Below are 20,631 nucleotides of genomic sequence, written 5' to 3'. Positions count from 1 at the left end.
ACGAACGAGACATGCACACCAGGTTACTTGCAGTGCACTGTCAATCCTGCTGCATGATTCATATGATGTATACCATGAAGAGGAGCAGGACCCCATACCGTTTGAAGACTGGTGCATGAAACGAGCTGAAGCATCACCACAGTTCTAGTACTGGTTTCTCATCATGCAGTTGGAGCAGCTCGTCCTCGTGTATGTCAGATCCCTACGGGAGGGAAACTTTTCACTATACCTAGCTTCCATAACTACATTGGCTCCATGGTTCTTCGCCCTCGACCACACCCATTATGCGTGATGGCTGTCAATCCACATACGAGACATGGCCACGTTGGCGAAACGACTTCCAGAGGTAGCAAGACAGTTTGATCAAGGCGGTTTCATCGTACACAAGACGAGGCCTCCATTCTCAGCCCTAGCAATTGACCACGCACACGAGAAAAATAACGAAGTCGTGAAAGGAGATGGTGGGGCAGTCAACTTGATGGAAAACCCAACAGCTCTGCTTGAGAGCACAACTGAGAAATGCCATAAGAGTAGATATCGTCTGGGATGTCTATCAGGAAGAGAGCTTCTACGAGAGAGAAGAGAGGCAAGGGCATCCGAAGGCGTGTAGCAGCATCTAATACAATTCCGGAAAATTGGCAGGAGGCTGGCCGACAACAAAACCGAATTGTTCCGATTCTTGGCGCACCAGGTAAAACACCAGCACATCAACAGACACACACATTGATATATTCTTTAGTTCTATATGTTAATTAATTCCAGTAACATTATTATGACCAGAACATTAATAAAAAGATAACTACACTACTGCTTATTTCATGTTATGCAGGTTCTAGAAAATCTGTCCACAGAAAAGGAAGTGTACACAACTTACGATCAGCATTTGCTTTGCACTCGTGTTCGCCAAGACGTCTCAGCTGTGGTACCATGTTCACACGAAGAGGCCGACACACGGATGCTTCTCCATGCAATTGATGCCACCAAAAAAGGCTTTCGTAGAATCATGTTACGAACAGTCGATACTGACGTGCTTGTGTTGGCTGTGTCTAACTGTGTGCTTCTTGATGAAACAGAGGTCTGGGTCGCATTTGATACTGGACAACACCTCAGATACATTCCTACTCACGCCATTGCAGCATCGCTTGGAGAAGAGAAGGCGCGGGCACTTCCTGTGTTTCACACCTTCACTGGCTGCGATACCGTGTCGTCGTTTGACGAGGTCGAGGGAAGAAAACTGCTTTTGACATCTGGAAGTCATTTGATGAAGTCACACCAGTCTTCGCTGCACTATCCACCACACCAGCGAGCTTCAACGAAGATTGCATGAAGGTGATCGAGTCGTACGTCAATCTACTGTATGATAGAACCTCAACAGAAACCAGTGTTGACCTTGCAAGGAAACATATCTTTGCTGGCAAAGGCAGGTCCATCGATGCCATATCACCAACTCGTGCAGCCCTGTTGCAACACACAAAACGGGCCATACATCAGGGCGGATATGTGTGCGGACAGGCGCATATCAGTTCCCCATATATTCCCTCACCAGAGTCTTGGGGGTGGAGAAAGACCCCATCACGAGGATGGGAACCACTATGGACACTACTACCAGAAGCAGCAGATCCTGTTCGGAGCTTGTCCGATGTAGTTGCCAGAAAAGGTGCAGGGGACACTGCAAGTGCGTCAAGGCCGATTTGCAATGCACGTCACTTTGCCGCTGCAGCGGTAACTGTGAACACAATGACGTATAATGATCCTACCAGATGTGATCCCAAACAAGTTAGCCAATTCTTGTTTACTATGAACATGCACAATAATGTATATATTATATTACCGACAGGATCAATCAGTTATTTTGTTGTGCCATATAAAACATCTGGTCTATGATGGTATATTACCTTGTTGGTGTGTTGATGTTGGATTTAATCATACAATTGACCATTTCATTAGTTTTGGTGCATTTTACCAATTCAATTGGATTCAGCGTGTATGTTGGATTATTGTTGCTTAGCAATATCCTACATAATTTTTGATACTTCAATTGTGTTCCTCACATGTGAAAACCTATGTGTAGACACCAAAATCATCGCCCCAGCTTGATTCTATCAAAAGTTATTGCCAATTTCCAATCTGGCCAATTAGGCACGGCGGCCATCTTGGATTTACGCAAATAGGTGCATTTTATCAACTCGTTTGTGGTTGGAATGGATTCAGCATGTATGAAAACATAGAAAATGACACTTTATTCATGTTTGCACGACATTTTGTCACAAAGATATGTCATTTTTAAGATCTTCCGGTATCGGATGGCGGCCATCTTGGATTTTGCTATTTGTGGGCCAAAGAGAAAAAATTGAGCTTGGCATAATATCTAAATTTGTTAATTATATATTAAGCAATGTCTGTACCAAATTTGGTGCTTTTACCACAAAATGCACAATCCTTAATTTTGATATTATACACATATCTTCTGCACTATATTGAAAATACATACTTCAAAGTGTAGGATGTGAATTGCACGGCCAAACCTTTACCAATCTTATCCAGTAATGTTGTTCTATAAATCCCCTCTACGTTAAATACGTTTTAGAGTATTAGCCATTTTTATTGCATGTTGCAAGCCAGGAACATCATGCATTTTAACTATTAACATTATAAAAACAAAACAAAAATGTCCTAATAATAATCACGTTTATTCAATAATTATTTCTAAAATTGATATGATATTCTAGATAAGAAATTAAGAAATATATTATATACCTGTGCATACATCATTGCACTAATAGTTTTTCAACAAATGACTATTCAGTTGAAAGACATACACGTGCACGCACGCACGCACACACACAAACACACACAGTATGAATGCTTAGTGTAGAACCCCTAGCATATACCCCCCATGTGTGAGATTTTGCGCAAAATGTATATAAATGTTAACAGAAATGATGGGTAGGATGTTTTTTACTGCCTTTGTATTTCATGGTATTCAGCGTATTTCATGGTATTCAGTGTATTTCATGGTATTTAGTGTATTTGTCAAAGGTATCATTGAATTCCGATTGTGCAGAAAGAGCAATTACAATTGAATCAATAATAGCACACGTGATTATATATGGTACAACTGCAGTAAACAACTTGAAACTGTGTTCATGTAACGATCCCAGGTTCCGTAAATTTGTAGATTTGACCTAAAATAGAAAAAGACATTTGACTGCTACAGAGTGTATCTTTAATTTTCTCCTTGAACGGTTTGAAAAGAAAAATAATTGTATACAATAACAATTAGTATCTTATCATACTATTCATACAAGATAACATACCTTGCTTTATATACTACCGGTAACCTTTTTACCTTTCTTATACTTACTCCTTAACATACCTTTTGAACGTTATCAAAATACAACTCCTAATTTCGAATTTTAAGAAAAAAATATATGATCACATCTTCATACCTCCTTGTTGACTGTAGTCTTCTATTTGTGAAATCTCATTAAGTCATTTCAATATTTAAATTAAGGGCTCTGAACCCACATATAGACACAGTCAGATTTTCTTAAAACTACTGCAACCACAAGCCATTCCATTTCCACAAAACATGAAATTGTCGATGACACAAGTAAATCAACACTGTGGTGATCTCAGACTGATTACCAACATATTCTAATTAGATTTAGATGCACTGGAGCATTCCCTGTATGACCTGTTCACAGGCCTACAGTGTTAAGCTATAATCGGTAAACACATCTTACCTTTTTATCAACTCCATAGATTTGACGGCTTGCTGGTATTCTTCAAGGAAGCACCGGACATCGTCGTAACAAAGACGAGCTCCACGACATGTTTCTATGAACTAAGACACACACAACAACGAATATAATTACCATAAAGATGGTTGTTAATTAATTTTTCAATCTGTCTGCAAGAGATAGCAACATGCAATTTCGGATATTGCTGCTAAGTCAGTCAAGCTCACCCAGATTATATATGTATTTCATGCATGTACGCCAAGTTGTCAACTCTGTGGCATTTTGTTGCTAAGCATTGCCTTTTAGAATATCCTACCACTAAAATGACCGCGTAGAGTTATCTGCCAATTACGCAAAGTCACTGCTGTGATCAACAATAACTTTGGGAAATCTTTCCAAAAAGTGTAACATAGGTGCATCTGTCCATTTTAATTCATGAAATGGACAAATACACAGGGTAAACATGGACCTCACCGTCTCTACAAGATCTACAAAGAGGTCCCTCAGTTCTTTGCTGTGTATAAGATTGCAGGCAATATTCACAAGTGACCGAGAAAGAGTCTAGAAAAACACAAAAGTTGAGTGATTACACCCCTACAGCACTGTAATGTCTCATGCCATGAGTGTGAGACCTAGCATATTGAAATGTCATCAGATAGTCTTACAGCAATGCATGGATTTCTCACCTGTTTCAGAAATAAAAGCAGGAAAAATAATTATCTCCAAAATTATATTCGTAGGATAACGAATTCACGGCTGACTTATATGGATTTGAAATTACAAAATGCAACAGATTGCAGGAATTTTAAGTCTGGATTTTTACGTTTATTGGATAGTATGCCCTTCACACCCACTTATCAAACATCAAGCTTCTCTCAGCAGCCCATACAAATTGGCGTCCTACCTGTGCCAAGTTTACCCCACTATACATACATGGCTATACCAGCGTGTCTAGCAGAGCGCTTGACACAATAGATCAGCGCATGGGGATTTGACTTTTAGTTGCCCAAGCACAACGTACAGAGGGCAAGCTCATCATAGGGGGGTAAGGAAGTCACACTACAGAGGCAGCAAATGTCACTCATTTGAACAACTGTAACAGTAACTGTAACTCCACTTCTCATTCTGCATCGTACTCCCTAATCCTTTTAACTTATTCACACTCTAGCCCAGTGGTTCTTAACCTTTTTTGAGTCATGGACCCCTTTGAGCATCTCGTGAAAGCTACGGACTCCTCCACAGAAAAATGCACATAAGCACATAAACACACACTTTTCATGCCTGGTTCACGGACCCCCGAAGCCCATCCATGGACCCATTTTGGGTCCGAAGACCAGAGGATAAGAACCCCTGTGCTAGCCCTTTAGATTCTAGGACAAGTACCGTGCAGAATTCTGTGCTCAGTAACCAACTGCCATTAAAACCTAACGTGTTCCTTGCTTACTTGTAACATTCACCTTATCACAAACGTAGCAATCGCAAGCAGACATACAATGCGAGGCACCGAAGTAAGAGAAAGTTTGGCTTATAGCAAGTTAAGGATTCCCAATAGCATAAAAGCAGAAAATAGTCGGTGACGTTGATTATACCATACCTTAAAGTTTGCTTGCAGATCATTACATACTTTTTCACTTAGCCTTGCTTTGAGATTTCTACACGTTATGCTGGAATAAAAGGGTTGAATAATTAATATTAATTAATCGTGTCTTCACAATGACCCAGTTTGAATTATACATAATCAGTAATAATCTGATAGCTATTTTTCTTCTCACATATGCGTATATGCAGGTAATAGTGATAAATGGGTGTCCAAATCCAAGCATAGACTATACTTGTGATTTCCTGCACTTATCAACCCTAGTTAGTGTTGTAATTGCCATACAAAGCCAACTAGGTGTCTTTTGCACATATGCGCATTTCACACCGTTTTTCTAATATAATGGCAGTAATATTTAGAAAACACAAACATGTTGATGGAATATCTTTAAATACATACTCTTTTATACTGAAAATGGTCTCATGAAATTAAGCCGTTAATGTGAATAACTGACTAGGAACAGGTCTATAATCCTGCTGGTCGTTGGTCCACACCAGCGACGCGTAGGAACAACGACCCGTAGGACCAATGACCCTGACCCGTCAGACTATAGAATCTGAACCTGACTGATGAGCAATGAACATCCAAATTATTTCCAATTTAGTAGCAAAATTAAAATCAAATTATGCATATGATGAACAGTAACAAACAGGTGAGTTTGGTGTGGAAGGAAAGAGAAGGTTGGAAGTTTTAAATGGCCAGAAATCCTTCACAGTGCAACACAGTATATCTACATTGCACTTTGCTTAGCATCGTTCCATAGTGCTACTACAATTGGCATTATGAGGCTCGACTAAAGTTCACTGCCTCATTCACTGACACTATGGCATACCCTTTATGCTCATCAATAAGGTCTCTGTCAAGCAGTATCTTTAAGTCTTTCAGGTCCTGAAGAAAATCCCGATCAAAGTCAACATCCAACATGTCTTCACGCTGGCAATCTGGAATGCAATCAGACATTTTAGGCTATAAATACAATAATTACAAATAATACTTTGTTGGTCTGAGCACATGTAGCAGCATAATTATATGGGACAGACTTGCATATAAGGATAATGCAACATACCACTGTGTGGATGAACCAACATAAGGTAAATTGAATTGCGGCAACGGGAAATCACTATAACTAAGGCCTAAAAATCAGTGAGTTCCTGTTGAAGACATGCGAATGAGTTGCAATACACGTACCACTATTACTTCAATCATATGCTTATGAGAAACTCACCTGCCGAAGCACAGGACCAGTTTGTAATCATTAGATTTGCACAATGTGCAAAGTCATCAAATTCCAGATAGGCAAGCTTCTTTTTGCCAGTTTCGAATCTGTTGCTTGTAATAAAAACCACAGCAGCATACTTTCTAAAAAATGCAAACACATACAGTATGATTAGCAGTTGTGTTATCATACACATTTCCTGAACACAACCACAGATAAAAAAAGTGTATACAGTGTGTTAGCCAGAGACCCGTCTACCCGTCTTTTGGACGGCCTATTCTTAGATGAGACGGATGAAATTTGATAGAGACGGCATGAGGGCAGCCCAATTTGATATATTATACACCTTGTATAACTGACAACAGTGCTTATAAGAATATAAAATCATATCGGATTCTTGTCTTTTTGGCATTGTCAACCAGTATGACTTTTAATGAAACAATCTGACGATAAATTAAGTTAAGCTTAATTAAGCACGATTGTCAAAATTAAACCCAAAAATGTCTCACCTTAGATTCATTATGTATACATATTATTACCTACTGTAAGTAGTGACCAGCATGCAGCAGTCATCTGGCAAAACAACAGAATAACAAACTTAAACTCGCCTGGCAAGCTCTATTGGGAGTAGAAAACTCTGCTGAACATTTTGTTCTAACGATCCCCTCATTTCCTCAACGGCTTTAAATACATGTTTCATATTTTCAAACTGAAACAGCAAAACACACACATAAGATTATCGCAATAGACTTTTGTTATGCTGACAGATTACAACTAGACTCTTGTGCATAGCTTGAATACATACATTACTGTAATGTATTAGGTTTTCAATAGAGTAATAGTTACCGCTGTACGGTGGCGTCGCCACCCGGTTCTAACAGAGAAATAAAAGATGGATGATTAGACAACAAGCTATTGAATATTAGTCCTTTACTAAGGCCGTGAGCCGGGCATAGAGCCGAGGTGCGAGGACATAACAGTGGCGACGAGGTAGTTAAAGTCTTGGAGAGTAGTTTGATGCATAATGGCAGCCATAAGTTCGGAAATTAGAGCCTTAAGGCCGTTCGATATGACAGGCCATGCTTCCAAGTTGGGACCACGCTGGGCCAAATGGAAGAAATCGTTCCAGTACTTTCTCGACGCAAAAGCGGTGGTAAATGCACCACAAAAACGGGCATTGTTGCTGCACACGGCAGGGCCAGAAGTACAAGAACTGTTTGACACTTTGCCAGACCCTGGTCCAGGCCCAACCAGGGTAGATGCGGACGGGAGGAAAATTCCGGAGGCACCATGTGTGTATAAACATGCTGTACGCACATTGGATGGATACTTTATCACTAAGGTGAATGAGCCCTATGAAAGACATGTTTTCCGTGGATTGTCTCAGGATTCTCGGGAGACTGTGGATAAATTTGTGTCACATCTTCATGCCCAGGCAAAGTTCTGTAACTTCCCGAATATTGACGAGGAAATTCGGGATCAGTTGATTGAAAAGTGTTCTTCGGCTAAACTGAGGCGAAAATGTCTTGAGCAAGACAGACTGACATTAGCCAGAGCTTTTGAGTTGGCGCGTGCATATGAAGCTGTAGACTATCAGATGAAGTCAATGGGTAGTAGTGAAGCCACGAGTAGTAAAAATGGAACCATTCAGTTTCAGTCAGCCATGAAAAGTTCAGCGCACAAGGGTGGCTATGGTAAGCCATCCAAGTTCAAAAAGGGAAATCGTCGACCTAGTGCAGACGGGGCTAGGCACTCTAGTGGAGGTAGTCGACCAAATCGGAATGTTATCGTTGCGGAAAACAGGGTCATTTTGGTCGAGACCCAACTTGTCCTGCCAAATCGGTGGAATGTCGAAAATGTGGGCGCATCGGGCACTTCGAAAAAGTGTGCCATTCAAAATCGTCGATCAAATACGTGGAGGAAACGGAGGAATCGGTACTCGGAATGTATTCGATGGAATCAGGAATATCGAAAAGCTTCGAAGTTGTTCTTAAATGCCGTGGCAAGAATTTGCCCATGAAAGTTGATACCGGAGCCAGTGTTTCGATTTTGCCCAAAACCGTGTACGACCGTGACATTGCGCATATTCCGCTAAGTTCGTCAAAGCTGCAACTCAAGTATACGGAGGTGGTAAACTGTCCGTTTGTGGTGAGATGTCAGCAGAAGTGGTGCATAATGATCAGAAAGTTGTGTTGCCATTAGTTGTAGTGGAGCAGTCCGGACCTGCTTTGCTTGGTAGGAATTGGCTCGGTAGCTTGAAGTTGAATTGGGCCAATATCTTTAGTGTAGAGCTGCAACCCAAACCGCGTACCATGGAGGATGTACTCGATAAGTACAAGAGTGTATTCGAGAAGAAGCTAGGTACTGTAAAAGGGTTTAAAGCAAGCATTAGGTTGAAAGAGGGGGCACAGTATATCTTTCACAAGGCTCGACCTGTGCCGTATGCGTTGAAGCCGGAAATTGACAAGGAACTGGACAGGTTGGAGTCGGAGGGAGTGATCAAGAAGGTTGAGAGGAGTGATTGGGCATCGCCGATAGTATGTGTGCCTAAGAAAGATGGCTCGATAAGAATCTGTGGTGATTTTAAGGTGTCCGTAAACACTGTGTTGCTTGATAACCTGTACCCGTTGCCAGATATCGAGAATATGTTTGCGACTATGGGAGATGGCACCATGTTCAGTAAGATCGACCTTTCCAATGCCTATCAGCAGATGGAGCTAGATGAGGACAGTTGCCAGTATTTGACCATAAACACTCATAGGGGGCTGTACCAGTATATACCCGTTTAACATATGGAATCGCCTCTGCACCGAGTATGTTTCAATCCATGATGGATCAGGTGTTACAGGGACTGGACACTGTTCAGTGTAGGATTGATGATATTGCGATTCGTACCACTCCACAGGAACATTTGTCTGTAGTCGAAGAAGTGTTGGCACGACTATATAAACACGGGATTCAGGCAAAATGGGTGAAATGTGTCTTCGAGAAGCCAAGTATGAAGTACGTAGGGTACGAGGTGGATAAAGACGGCAGACATCCGATGAAGGATAAAGTCACTGCGATTGAAAACGCTCCGCAACCGCGAAATGTTCGAGAGTTGAAATCTTATTTAGGCCTCTTGAATTTCTACGCGAACTTCATCCCGAACCTCAGCACCCTGTTACATCCATTACATGAGCTGTTGAAGCAGGAAGTAGAGTGGAACTGGACTGAAAGTTGTGCTGAAGCTTTCAAGAGGAGCAAAACTGCACTTTTAGAAAGTAACGCGTTAGTGCCGTATGATACGAAGCAGAAGCTCATACTTGCGACCGATGCTTCACCCTATGGGGTAGGAGCTGTGATTTCTCACGAGATTGATGGAGAGGAGCGACCAGTGGCATTTGCCTCCAGAACTCTCACACCTAGTGAACAGAACTATTCTCAGACGAAGGCAGGGGCTTCGCGACTGCGGCATTCGCCGTGTGTGCCTGCGGCGCACACCATAACCGCCACTTATGCTATTATTACTAGTAGGTCTCAGGGGAGAGATAGTGAATATAGAAATAAGTTGTGGATATAGAAATCAGTTAACCCTAACCCTAACCCTAATCCTAACCCTAACTCTTACCCTATCCCTAATTCTAAAATAAAACAAAATTAGCCCAAAATAATAAAAAATAAAATAAATAAGAGACAACATTAGCCAATCAGAGCCGTCCCCTAGCGGATCACTATCTCTCCCCTGTGCAAAATTATATTATTACTGGGTGATCCTACATTTTTCTGCAGTAGCACATTTTGGGAGGCCACTACAGCCCTGGCTATTGTAAAGCTCTGTAGTTGTGGCACGAAAAGGCGTAAGACATTATGTAAACGCATTAGGTTTATTACAACATGGCGGGTAAACTCCCCGCGCTGACTCTCTACACCCAGTACACAGACGTGACCATACGCGTAAGAAAGTAGTGAAACATATGATATATGACAACCCCCTTCTCTGAGAGAAGATGTACACACTGAATAACCGTTCCAGTAAAATAATACACAACTAAATTGTACTGCCCTAGTGCCGCTTGCACCAGATGTCTGACAGCACACTATCCAAGATAATAAATGGCCACTCCTCTTACCAACAAATACATGTATGAATTGTTTGTGTTTACAGTCCGTAGTGAACAAATGGAATTGAGGATCAAAACAAAGTTACACAAAATTGTCTACATGGCTTGCTTGAATAACATGAACACACACTTGCTTCAATGTTCACAAACTCAATTTCTGTGGTGGTTTTACAGTTCGACCTGATTTAGTTCTGTATGCATCGATCCCGCTTTCTCTGGACGAACTGCCATATGACTTCATCGCGGGCTCTGGTTCCGGTCGGAAACGAACATGTTTTTGGGGGGTGAGGTCAGCTGCGTGTTTGGTTGTCAATTGGACCTCAGTGTCCAATGGCTCAGGGTTAACACGAGATGTCAGATTGAAGTTCTCACCGGTCTCGCGAATAGAACGTCGGTTCCTCCTGAGGGCAGTTCCAGAGTTCATCTGAACTTGGTATGAACGAAGTGCATCCAGCGTGGTGGAAACAATTGCTGGTTGCCATTTGCTGGTTACTTCATCGCGTACCCTTACCGGCTGGCCAGGAACCAGGGGAGATAACTCTTTGCCTGAACTCTGGTCGTGGTACGCTTTCTGAGTAACCTGACGTAGGTACAGTCTATCTACTATGTCTCGCCATATTCTTGTTCCACCCTATCACCCAGCCTCTAACGGAGCTGCAGAGAGGTCAGTGCAAATTGTCAAGATGGCACTACTGAAGGAAATCGAGAAAGTGAAGCAAGGGGGTGAAAATCTGCCTATGGGACATTGACTGGCAAATTTCTTGATCCGCTACAGGAATACACCGCATTCCGTTACTGGGCAGACACCGTCACAACTGTTCCTTGGCCGCAGAGCACGTACAAGATTCAGCGTGCTAGTGCCAAATCTTGAAGAGCATGTATAGTTGACAAACAGTGGCAGCAGAAATATCAGCATAATCGAAGAGTGAAATTCCGTGAATTTGAACCGAACGATGCTGTCAGTGTGAAAAATCATAGTGACTCTAAGTGGTCTCTGGGAACAGTGGTGAAATGCATGGGACCAACATCCTATTTGGTTCGGGTTGGGCGAAGTTTGAGGCATGTCCATGTGGATCACCTACTCAAGTTTGAGGGCAAGAAGGGGTTAACAGAGCCAGAGAATGCTGTGTTGGAAAAGCTTGGGGAGTTTTACCCTCCAGTTAGTCCTAGACTGGCCACAGTTCCAAAAGACAGTGTTGATTCTCCAATAGTGGACACTCAGCAGCCCACCGAGACTGCTATTCCTAGTGAGAACAATGACCTTGATCTGGGAACACACGCTAGTTCTAAATCTAATGCTAGCCCTGTGGTTCCAGAGACTCCTGTGGTTCCACTCAGGGTGTCTACCCGTATCCGCAAACCGGTAGACAGACTCAATTTATGAACGGACTATAGGCCTACAGTGCCTACTGTGTTCAGTGTTGTGAAATTGACGGTATGGCTATTTGCCAAGTTCACGAGTTAAAGTTAGTTACCAATTCTAGTTACTCCCCTATATTTTGGAGTGTTACGACAAGTCAGTTTTAAAAAGGAGAGAAGGAAGAAAAATGTTATGGTATTCTGTTAAAGCGGTATTTCAGAAAATAGACATTTTCATAATGGACATTTGCCAAATGTGCAGAGTAATTATTTTGGATAGTCTAAATAAGACAGAGATCTACAAGGTTAGAGTTGTTTGAGTTTGAGTCTAAAAAGGGGAGGACTGTAATGTATTAGGTTTTCAATAGGGTAATAGTTACCGCTGTACGGTGGCACCGCCATCCGGTTCACAGAGAAATAAAAGATGGATGATTAGACGACAAGCTATTGAATATTAGTTCTTTACTAAGGCCGTGAGCCGGGCATAGAGCCGAGGTGCGAGGACATAACAATTACTATAATATCATACTATATATACAACCTGATCTACTCGACTTACTGACTATGTAAATAATAATACACAATCCCGTTAAATAGCACAATATAAATGTTGCTTTTATAGAATTATGTAAGTTTAAAAATTCATGATTTACTGTAGCGGCATCAAGGTACAATGCGTTCATCTAAACACATTTAAAAGATGTTAGCACAGGTCAACAAATAAACTGCTTCAACTATGTCCCAAAAGCTTAAAATGGTTATGCCAAGTATATATAAGCACAGGAGGCACATAAGGGTGGTACTGACCTGTCGTCTACAACTCTTCAGGTTAACACGACTTCTCTCACTAACGTCATCTAACTCCTTACGAGTCTTGGAGGACAACTTCTTTCCTAGAATTTCTCGTATCACACAATCGTCAAATTTATAGTAGCTGAAATTAATAATAAATAAGATTATTAAAAAGACGAATTGCATCCGATTTGATCGAATACTTGATATGATATTGTTATTTGATCCGAATTGATCGGATACTAGTACAGCGCATATGTGAGTGACGATGGACAAATTGGTAATAATGTTATCACAGAATTGTTACATCATAAATATAATTTATGCTTACAGCTAATGTTTACTGAGTTTCCCATTTAAATGACTGTGTATCTACATGCTACGCTACAATATTGGAGATCCAGAGGCAACAAATGGAATAAAGCCTATTATAACCTACACACTTTTCTATTATCATCCGTTGCATTTCTGGGAGGATCTGGAATTTTAGCTGCTTTTCGAACCGTGGAGGCTGCTGCAGCAATGGCTCCAGCATGTCAAACAGTTTGAAATGATTGTGGATATCACTCTTGAGTACTTCAAGAGGAATACCAGTCTCTTCCATAACTCCTCGTTTCTTCATTATATGTACGGTTTCTACGGCTGCAATGAAAAAAATTCAAGGTTACACACAGCTAATTAGTGGTGAAGTGAGGGGAGTGGTAGGTATTACTCAGAATGATATATGGGTAAAAAAATTAAAGACAGAAAATCCAAAAGACAAAGAGGAGACAGTAAGTACCAAATTGGGAACGACAGTTCTGATTTAACTGATATTTTAAGATGTGGTGTACAGAAATCTCATGTCATGATGTTAACATTTTAACATGTAAATTACACATGCATACACCTGCACGGTGAATGAGATCAACAGGTGCAAGGAAATGGTGTGAATGTTGTGTTTGAAGACGTACCGCACAACTGCTAGACCTTCATCAAACCAACAAATTTTCACAAGCAAAGAAGTCAAATCATTGTAACATATATAATTAATTGTACTATTAACTGTATTGTAGTAGGCGGATGACCTACTGCTGCTTGTCAGTAGACTCCTAAATCACATGACTAATCGCAAGGATACTATAACAGCCTGCACTTGTGAAGGGGGTTGCAGGTTTCCTTGGTTGGCAACGGTGACAACAATATATGGACGTCATTGTCGTATATATTGAGCAGTACTTGCATGCAGGGAATGTAACAAACAATCATGTATTTGATTTTTAGAGTACAGTCCGACCTCCTTTATCCGGCCACGTCGGGACCGGCACCCATCCGGATATGGGATTTGGCCGGATATGAGAGTTATGCTCAAACACAGCATTTCTATGCAGTTCAGTACATGGGCGCAACCACTGGGGAGGTCGGGGGGTCACGACCCCCCCCAACTTTTATGTGGACTTCTCCAACTTCTGGAAGACCTTATTTTCTGGGAGGTCCAAAATAGTCCGATAAGCGTTTATTATCGTGAAACACCCATATACAGGTGAAAGTTAAAATAAATAAAAACCCCAGGTGGTCAAGTGCAGTGTCATAACTGTGATTCAGATTCAGATATCTAAATAGAACCCTTGTTAATATCATTTAGATTCGACCTACATAGTATATTCAATCTCACGTGCATGGAACGAGCACGATATTCACCACGCGTTCGCAAGCCAACTGTGTTATAGACACACACACAAAATATAGGCCCATCTCCACACAAGCGGCGGCGCCGTACACCCTTACCTTCTAATCTATGATATCTTCTGGCGCAGTCTCCACTGACACTGCACGGCGCAGGCCTGGTTCACGGCGACGGCGAAAGTCAAATAAGTTTGACTTTTGCCGGCTGACGTGACGGCGAAAAGACAATTGAACCAATCAACGCGATTGTTTTTTATCACGTGTTCTGGAATCGATATTGAAGCAATTCCAAAGGATTTTGTTGCAAAGTGTGACTCAAGGAAGGTCACATTTGGTTTCTAACACTGTTTTCTGTTTTCACGTGTCAGGCATTTTTTTGCATTATTATTTTCATCATTATTATTTTTCTCTTCATCTTAATCATGCTAACTGTGTCACACAGTTAGCACAGTCTGTGTGTAGCTTTACTACTAGCTTAATCTAATTAATAAAACATTTTGGTATTTTATGTATACATGATCCTAGTAATGTCATTCATGACATCACAATTATGCAACACTTCCATCAACACGCTGAAATACGTGATATTGAACCAATACGTGATATTCGCTCGCCCGCAGATCACGTTGCTATTGGCTGCTTGTGACCCCGCCAACTTTCAACATGTGGTTGCGCTCTTGGTTCAGTAGGGTTTATGCATGTGATCATGTATTTACTCGTTGCTACGATTGATTATTTGTAACAAACTTTCGTGTTTTATGGTTTATATGAAATGGAAATAAAATAAAATAAAACAAATTTTACCACTTCGGTTTATGTTTGTTTCTTTTGTGCTGAAATCTAGGGCTGTAACAATCGATACACTCGCGGCATTGTATGCCTAGGGCTGTTACATGTGCGCGGCAGCGGCGCCTTTGATTGAAGTACGGGGCTCCATCGATGGATCGCGAGTGCGTAGCGAGGTAGCTCATTTCATTAACGTCCGCTAGTAAAAGTTGTTCGTTAACAGACGAAAGTTGTCCAGAGGCATAGCGGACAACACACACGCGCACGCACACACGCACACACACATTTTTGTTCATTCATATAGTATACAATGTATATATCTTTTATTCCTTGGTAGGTTTTACAGCATCAACAAGTGAGTACGTATTCGTGAAATATTCGTATTAATGTGGCCGTATATTTATACATGTACATGTACATGGGCGTTTGCTCTTATGATAAGTGTGTTTGTTTTGTGTATGTGAAAGCTGTGCGCTCTTACGATAATCAATGTGTACATCGCGCGAGTTTTGAGCGAGATTTTTAGATGGAAATGAATGAACAAGTGCCGCGGAGCGACAGCGCTCATCTAACGTCTACTGCGGTGACTCTGTGGTGGAGTGGTGAGATTCTAGTAAACCCTGTTAGTCCCAAATGTGTTCATTATATATATAGATATAGATATAGATATAGATATAGATGCGCTATTACATATGTGGGCAGGTCGTGCAGCGACTGTGAGGAAGACGAATACGAATATAGTTAAACTGAGACTCCCCGACTTATGAACAGAGGCGTGTTCAGGAGAGCGAATGCTGCAAGCTCCAGAGGCTGTTCGCGCAGCACACGAGTTGTTTTCAAGATGGCGACGGGCAATCTGGCGAATGCGAATCTAACATTTCTGACTTCAATTTGCAATCTATCTCAACTTCATTTCTTTTTTTTTCATTCATTCATTTACTTCTAAATTCAATTCGTATCAATTTCGTCTGCTAATTCGTTTAACAGTACTTGTTCGAAGACATTAAAATCTCGCGATTAAAATCTGCTGAGTAACCCTCCATGGGGGCCGCCATCTTGGATAAAGCGAGCGCACAGCGAGCGCTCGTATGTCATTCAAGAGGCGCTGCGTTCGTGCAGCGAGCGTTCGCATCGAGCGTTCGCTCTGTTGAACACGCCTCTGGTTCAGTTCCGAGCGGTCGTTCGTAAGTCGATTTGTTTGTAAGTTGAACATATGTACGTACGTATACAGTATTGTACAGTAGTACTGTATTTGTGGAGCACGTACACACACAGGCACTTGAAGCGTTTCAATAAAATATAATGCTAAATAAATATGAAATCTATTTACTACTGTAATGTATTAGGTTTTCAATAGAGTAATAGTTACCGCTGTATGGTGGCGCCGCCACCCGGTTCTAACAGAGAAATAAAAGATGGATGATTATACGACAAGCTATTGAATATTAGTCCTTTACTAAGGCCGGGAGCCGGGCATAGAGCCGAGGTGCGAGGACATAACAGTGGCGACGAGGTAGTTAAAGTCTTGGAGAGTTGTTTGATGCATAATGGCAGCCATAAGTTTGGAAATTGGAGCCGTAAGGACGTTCGATATGACAGGCCATGCTTCCAAGTTGGGACCACGCTGGACCACATGGAAGAAATCATTCCAGTACTTTCTCGACGCAAAAGCGGTGGTAAATGCGCCACAAAAACGGGCATTGTTGCTGCACACGGCGGGGCCAGAAGTACAAGAACTGTTTGACACTTTGCCAGACCCTGGTCCAGGCCCAACCAGAGTAGATGCGGACGGGAGGGAAATCCCGGAGGCACCATGTGTGTATACACATGCGGTACGTACATTGGATGGATACTTTATCACTAAGGTGAATGAGCCCTATGAAAGACATGTTTTTCGTGGATTGTCTCAGGATTCTGGGGGTAGATTCATCAAGCTGCGTACGCAAAATATTTTGCGTAAATCTTGTGTACGCAATCGACGTTGTCTGTATCTGCCTCTCAATGAATCCGTTCGATTGAGGAAAATGGGGGCTTGACGTGATGTGTCGGAAGTCCCAGTCCTCTGTGAATCGCTTGAATGCATAACTCGCGTACTGGGGCCCGTTGTCGCTAATCATGGTCTCCGGAATGCCTTGTTCAGCAAACACTTGCTTAGTTATGCTCACAACACTTTCTCCGGTCGCTCTTCCGTGGATTTTCCTGATTATTGGGAATTTCGAGTAATAATCACAGTAAATGATGTACTCGCATCCATCGAGGTAGAAGAGGTCACTACCAATCATTTGCCACGGACGTGTAGGTACAGTGTGCTGAAGAAGAGGCTCCGGACTCTGTTTCTTCTGTAACTGTTGGCAGATGTGACATGATTTGATCATGTTCTCGATGTCCGGGTTGCAGGTTTTCCAGAATACACAGGTACGAGCTCTCATCTTTGTTTTTTCGATGCCCTGGTGGGACTCGTGGAGTTTCTCCAGGATATAACACTGCATGCTGGCAGGGATGACAACACGCTCGCCTTTCACGATGATGCCATCTTGGATCGAGAGCTCGTCTCGATAAGACCAGTATTGCCTCAGCGTAGTAGGAAGCTCGTTTTGTCTCTCTGGCCAACCTGACAGAATCACACTCTCGAGTGCCTGTAGCTCGCTGTCAGACTGTGTCGCCTTCCGCAGTTCATGTTGTCTCTGTTCACTGAACTGCACTAGATGGAACTTGACGTCAAGGTCTATAGTAGTACTATCTGACACTGGCGATCTAGACAGAGCATCGGCCACCGCTACTTCCTTTCCAGGTTTGTAGACTAACTGGAGGTCATACTGCTGTATTCGTAGCAGCATGCGTTGCAAACGTTGTGGAGCAGATGATATGTTTTTCAGATGTATCATCTCTAGGGGCTTGTGATCAGACTGGACGACAAACCGTTTTCCGTACAGGTAGGTGTGGAACTTTTCACACCCAAAGACTACTGCCAACAGCTCGCGCTCTATGTTGGCGTAGCGTTGCTCGCATTCGCTCAGAGACTTGGATGCGAAAGCAATTGGTTTGTCGCGTTGAATGAGAACAGCGCCCAGTCCCTTGCTGGAAGCATCGACTTGAAGTACTGATGGCTCCCTGGGATCGAAGTAACTCAAGGAGACTTCTCGCGTAATGAGTGAGATTATTCTATCGTACGCCACCTGGTGAGAGGGCGTCCACTCAAACACTGCGTCCTTCTTGATGAGTTCCCGTAGGGGTGCAGTTAGCTGAGACACATGGGGTAGAAATGGAGACAGGTAAGTAACCATACCCAGGAACTCTAGCAACTGCTTGGCTGACCTTGCTGTGTCCATTGCCTGAATGGCTTCGACTTTGTCGGCGTCAGGGTGGACTCCGTCTGCATCGTACAGCATCCCAAAGAATTTGATCGAAGGTCTGTTAATCTCACATTTTCCGTAATTGAAGATCAGGCCTTCTTCTCTGGCGACTGACATAACCTGTATGAGGTTCTTGTCGTGTTCAGCTTGGTCTCTACCGACTACTGCGACATCGTCGGCAATACCAACGACTCCAGTGCAGCGTTCAAGGATGTTGTCCATCCTCTCCTGGAAGACATCTTGACTCAAGTTGAGCCCAAATGGAAGTCGCCGGAAGCAATAGCGTCCGAAGGGGCTGTTGAAAGTGGTGAGACGGCTGGACTCCTCATCTAGCTGAACTGACCAATACCCATGACGCGCGTCAAGGGAGAATACCGTAGCACCTGCAAATTTGTGGGTGATTTCTTCCAGCGTCAGAGTGCGATAGTGAGGTCTCTTTATGGCCTTGTTAAGGTCTTTTGGGTCGAGGCAGACCCGTAGTTTGCCATTGGCCTTGCGACTAAAAGCCAGACTGTTCACCCAGTCTGTAGGCTCGGACACTTTGGCGATTACTCCAACCTGTTCCATGGTGTCCAGTTCATGCTTCAGTTCATCCTTAATGTGAATAGGACAACGTCGTGGGGCATGGACGACTGGAGGTACGGACTGATCCACGGTGATGTGGAATTTCCCTTTGAAATGTCCGATGCCTTTGAAACGGTCGGGAAACATCTGCCGGAGATCTTCCTTGGAGTTGACGACACACTGCTGAACTGCACAGTTGAGTGTGACGAGATTCAGTGCTCGTAATGTTGGAAGACCAAGGATGGCAGGACCGCTGGAGTCTGTGACGTAGAATTCCGACAGGCTGGAATTGCTGTGGAATTTGCATGGTATTTTGATCACACCATACTGAGGAATCTTGGAACCATTGTAGGCAGTTAGCCTAGTGGGACACAAGGTGGTGGATCCAGTTTTTGGAAACCCCTCGCTGTCCAACTTCTCAGGATACATGCGGCGGAATACTCGCAGCGGAAGTAGGTTCCCTTGTGCGCCTGTGTCGACCTTCACTCTAAGAGTGGCTGGTGTGCTGGGTTTCCTGCCCAGAGTCACGTCGACTGTAGCATATACCTCATCTCGACTGTCATTAGTGATAAGTTCTCGAAGTCCTCACCTAGGGCTGCAGTACTCATATCAGACACTTCATGGACTTCACGACGTTGTGGCGTCGAGAATCTCTGTGTGTGTCTGCCTCTGCCCCTGCCTCTACCCCTTGACATGGATCTTGACCTCTGTAGTCTGTGTTTAGTGTTGCGTGATCTGCACAGTCTGCCAGTGGTTGAATTTTTTTTACAAAATTCACACTTTGATCCGAAAGCGGGGCAAGCCTCTCTTGGCTTGGGAGGATGGTTTTTTCTTCAACTATCGCATTGTGTGGAGTTGCGAGTGGGTGACACATTGTGTACTGTTGACACACCGGAAGCTTCGTCAAATTGTTTCATGTGTGAGTCAGTGGCTTCACGGAACCTAGCAACATCTAGTGCTTGTTCTAGCTTTAGTTTGTCGTCTTTACCCAACAGGACTTCTTGTATCTTTTTGTGGTTGGTTCCCACGATCAGCTGTTCAATGAGTCGCTCCTCCATCTCGACTTCAGAGAATTTGCATTTCTTGGTGAGGGTTCTACACCGGAGGATAAATTCATCAACACCATCATACGAAAAGTCACTGTGTTGTCAAAATATGCCGTGTCATGCCGGGAAAACACATGAATCCGACTCACCAGTCACTCTTGGCGTCTCACGGCTGGTTTACCGCTGCCACCATGTAAAGCTGTGTAGGTGTGGCACGAGAAGGCGTAAGACATTATGTAAACGCATTAGGTTTATTACAACATGGCGGGTAAACTCCCCGCGCCGACTACACCCAGTACACAGATCGACGTGACCATACGCGTAAGAAAGTAGTGCAACATATGATATATGACAGCTATTAGATACACGGGCAGGCCGTGCAGCGACTGTGAGAAAGACGAATATAT

The 20,631-nt window shown here is 42.8% G+C and overlaps 2 protein-coding genes across 2 annotated transcripts; both read right to left on the bottom strand.

The window, feature by feature from the left end:
• Positions 1-2,671: 2,671 nt before the first annotated feature.
• LOC106816628 (acidic fibroblast growth factor intracellular-binding protein-like) lies at positions 2,672-13,447 on the bottom strand. The gene is made up of 9 exons (XM_014821252.1): positions 13,254-13,447; positions 12,826-12,952; positions 7,165-7,265; positions 6,566-6,699; positions 6,173-6,281; positions 5,338-5,407; positions 4,218-4,304; positions 3,747-3,847; positions 2,672-3,185 (listed from the first exon to the last, which is right to left on the bottom strand). Exons 1-9 carry the CDS (start codon positions 13,430-13,432, stop codon positions 3,104-3,106), a joined length of 990 nt encoding a protein of 329 aa, XP_014676738.1. The 5' UTR covers positions 13,433-13,447; the 3' UTR covers positions 2,672-3,103.
• Positions 13,448-16,717: 3,270 nt separating this feature from the next.
• LOC106816627 (uncharacterized protein K02A2.6-like) lies at positions 16,718-20,236 on the bottom strand. Its single transcript, XM_014821250.1, has 3 exons — positions 20,071-20,236; positions 17,233-19,711; positions 16,718-16,967 (listed from the first exon to the last, which is right to left on the bottom strand). Exons 1-3 carry the CDS (start codon positions 20,234-20,236, stop codon positions 16,718-16,720), a joined length of 2,895 nt encoding a protein of 964 aa, XP_014676736.1.
• Between the last annotated feature and the right edge of the window lie 395 nt (positions 20,237-20,631).

The sequence above is a fragment of the Priapulus caudatus genome, unplaced genomic scaffold, assembly GCF_000485595.1.
Source record: "Priapulus caudatus unplaced genomic scaffold, Priapulus_caudatus-5.0.1 Scaffold1437, whole genome shotgun sequence".
Taxonomy (NCBI): Eukaryota; Metazoa; Priapulida; class Priapulimorpha; order Priapulimorphida; family Priapulidae; genus Priapulus; species Priapulus caudatus.
This window is presented reverse-complemented; position numbering and strand designations above follow the sequence as displayed.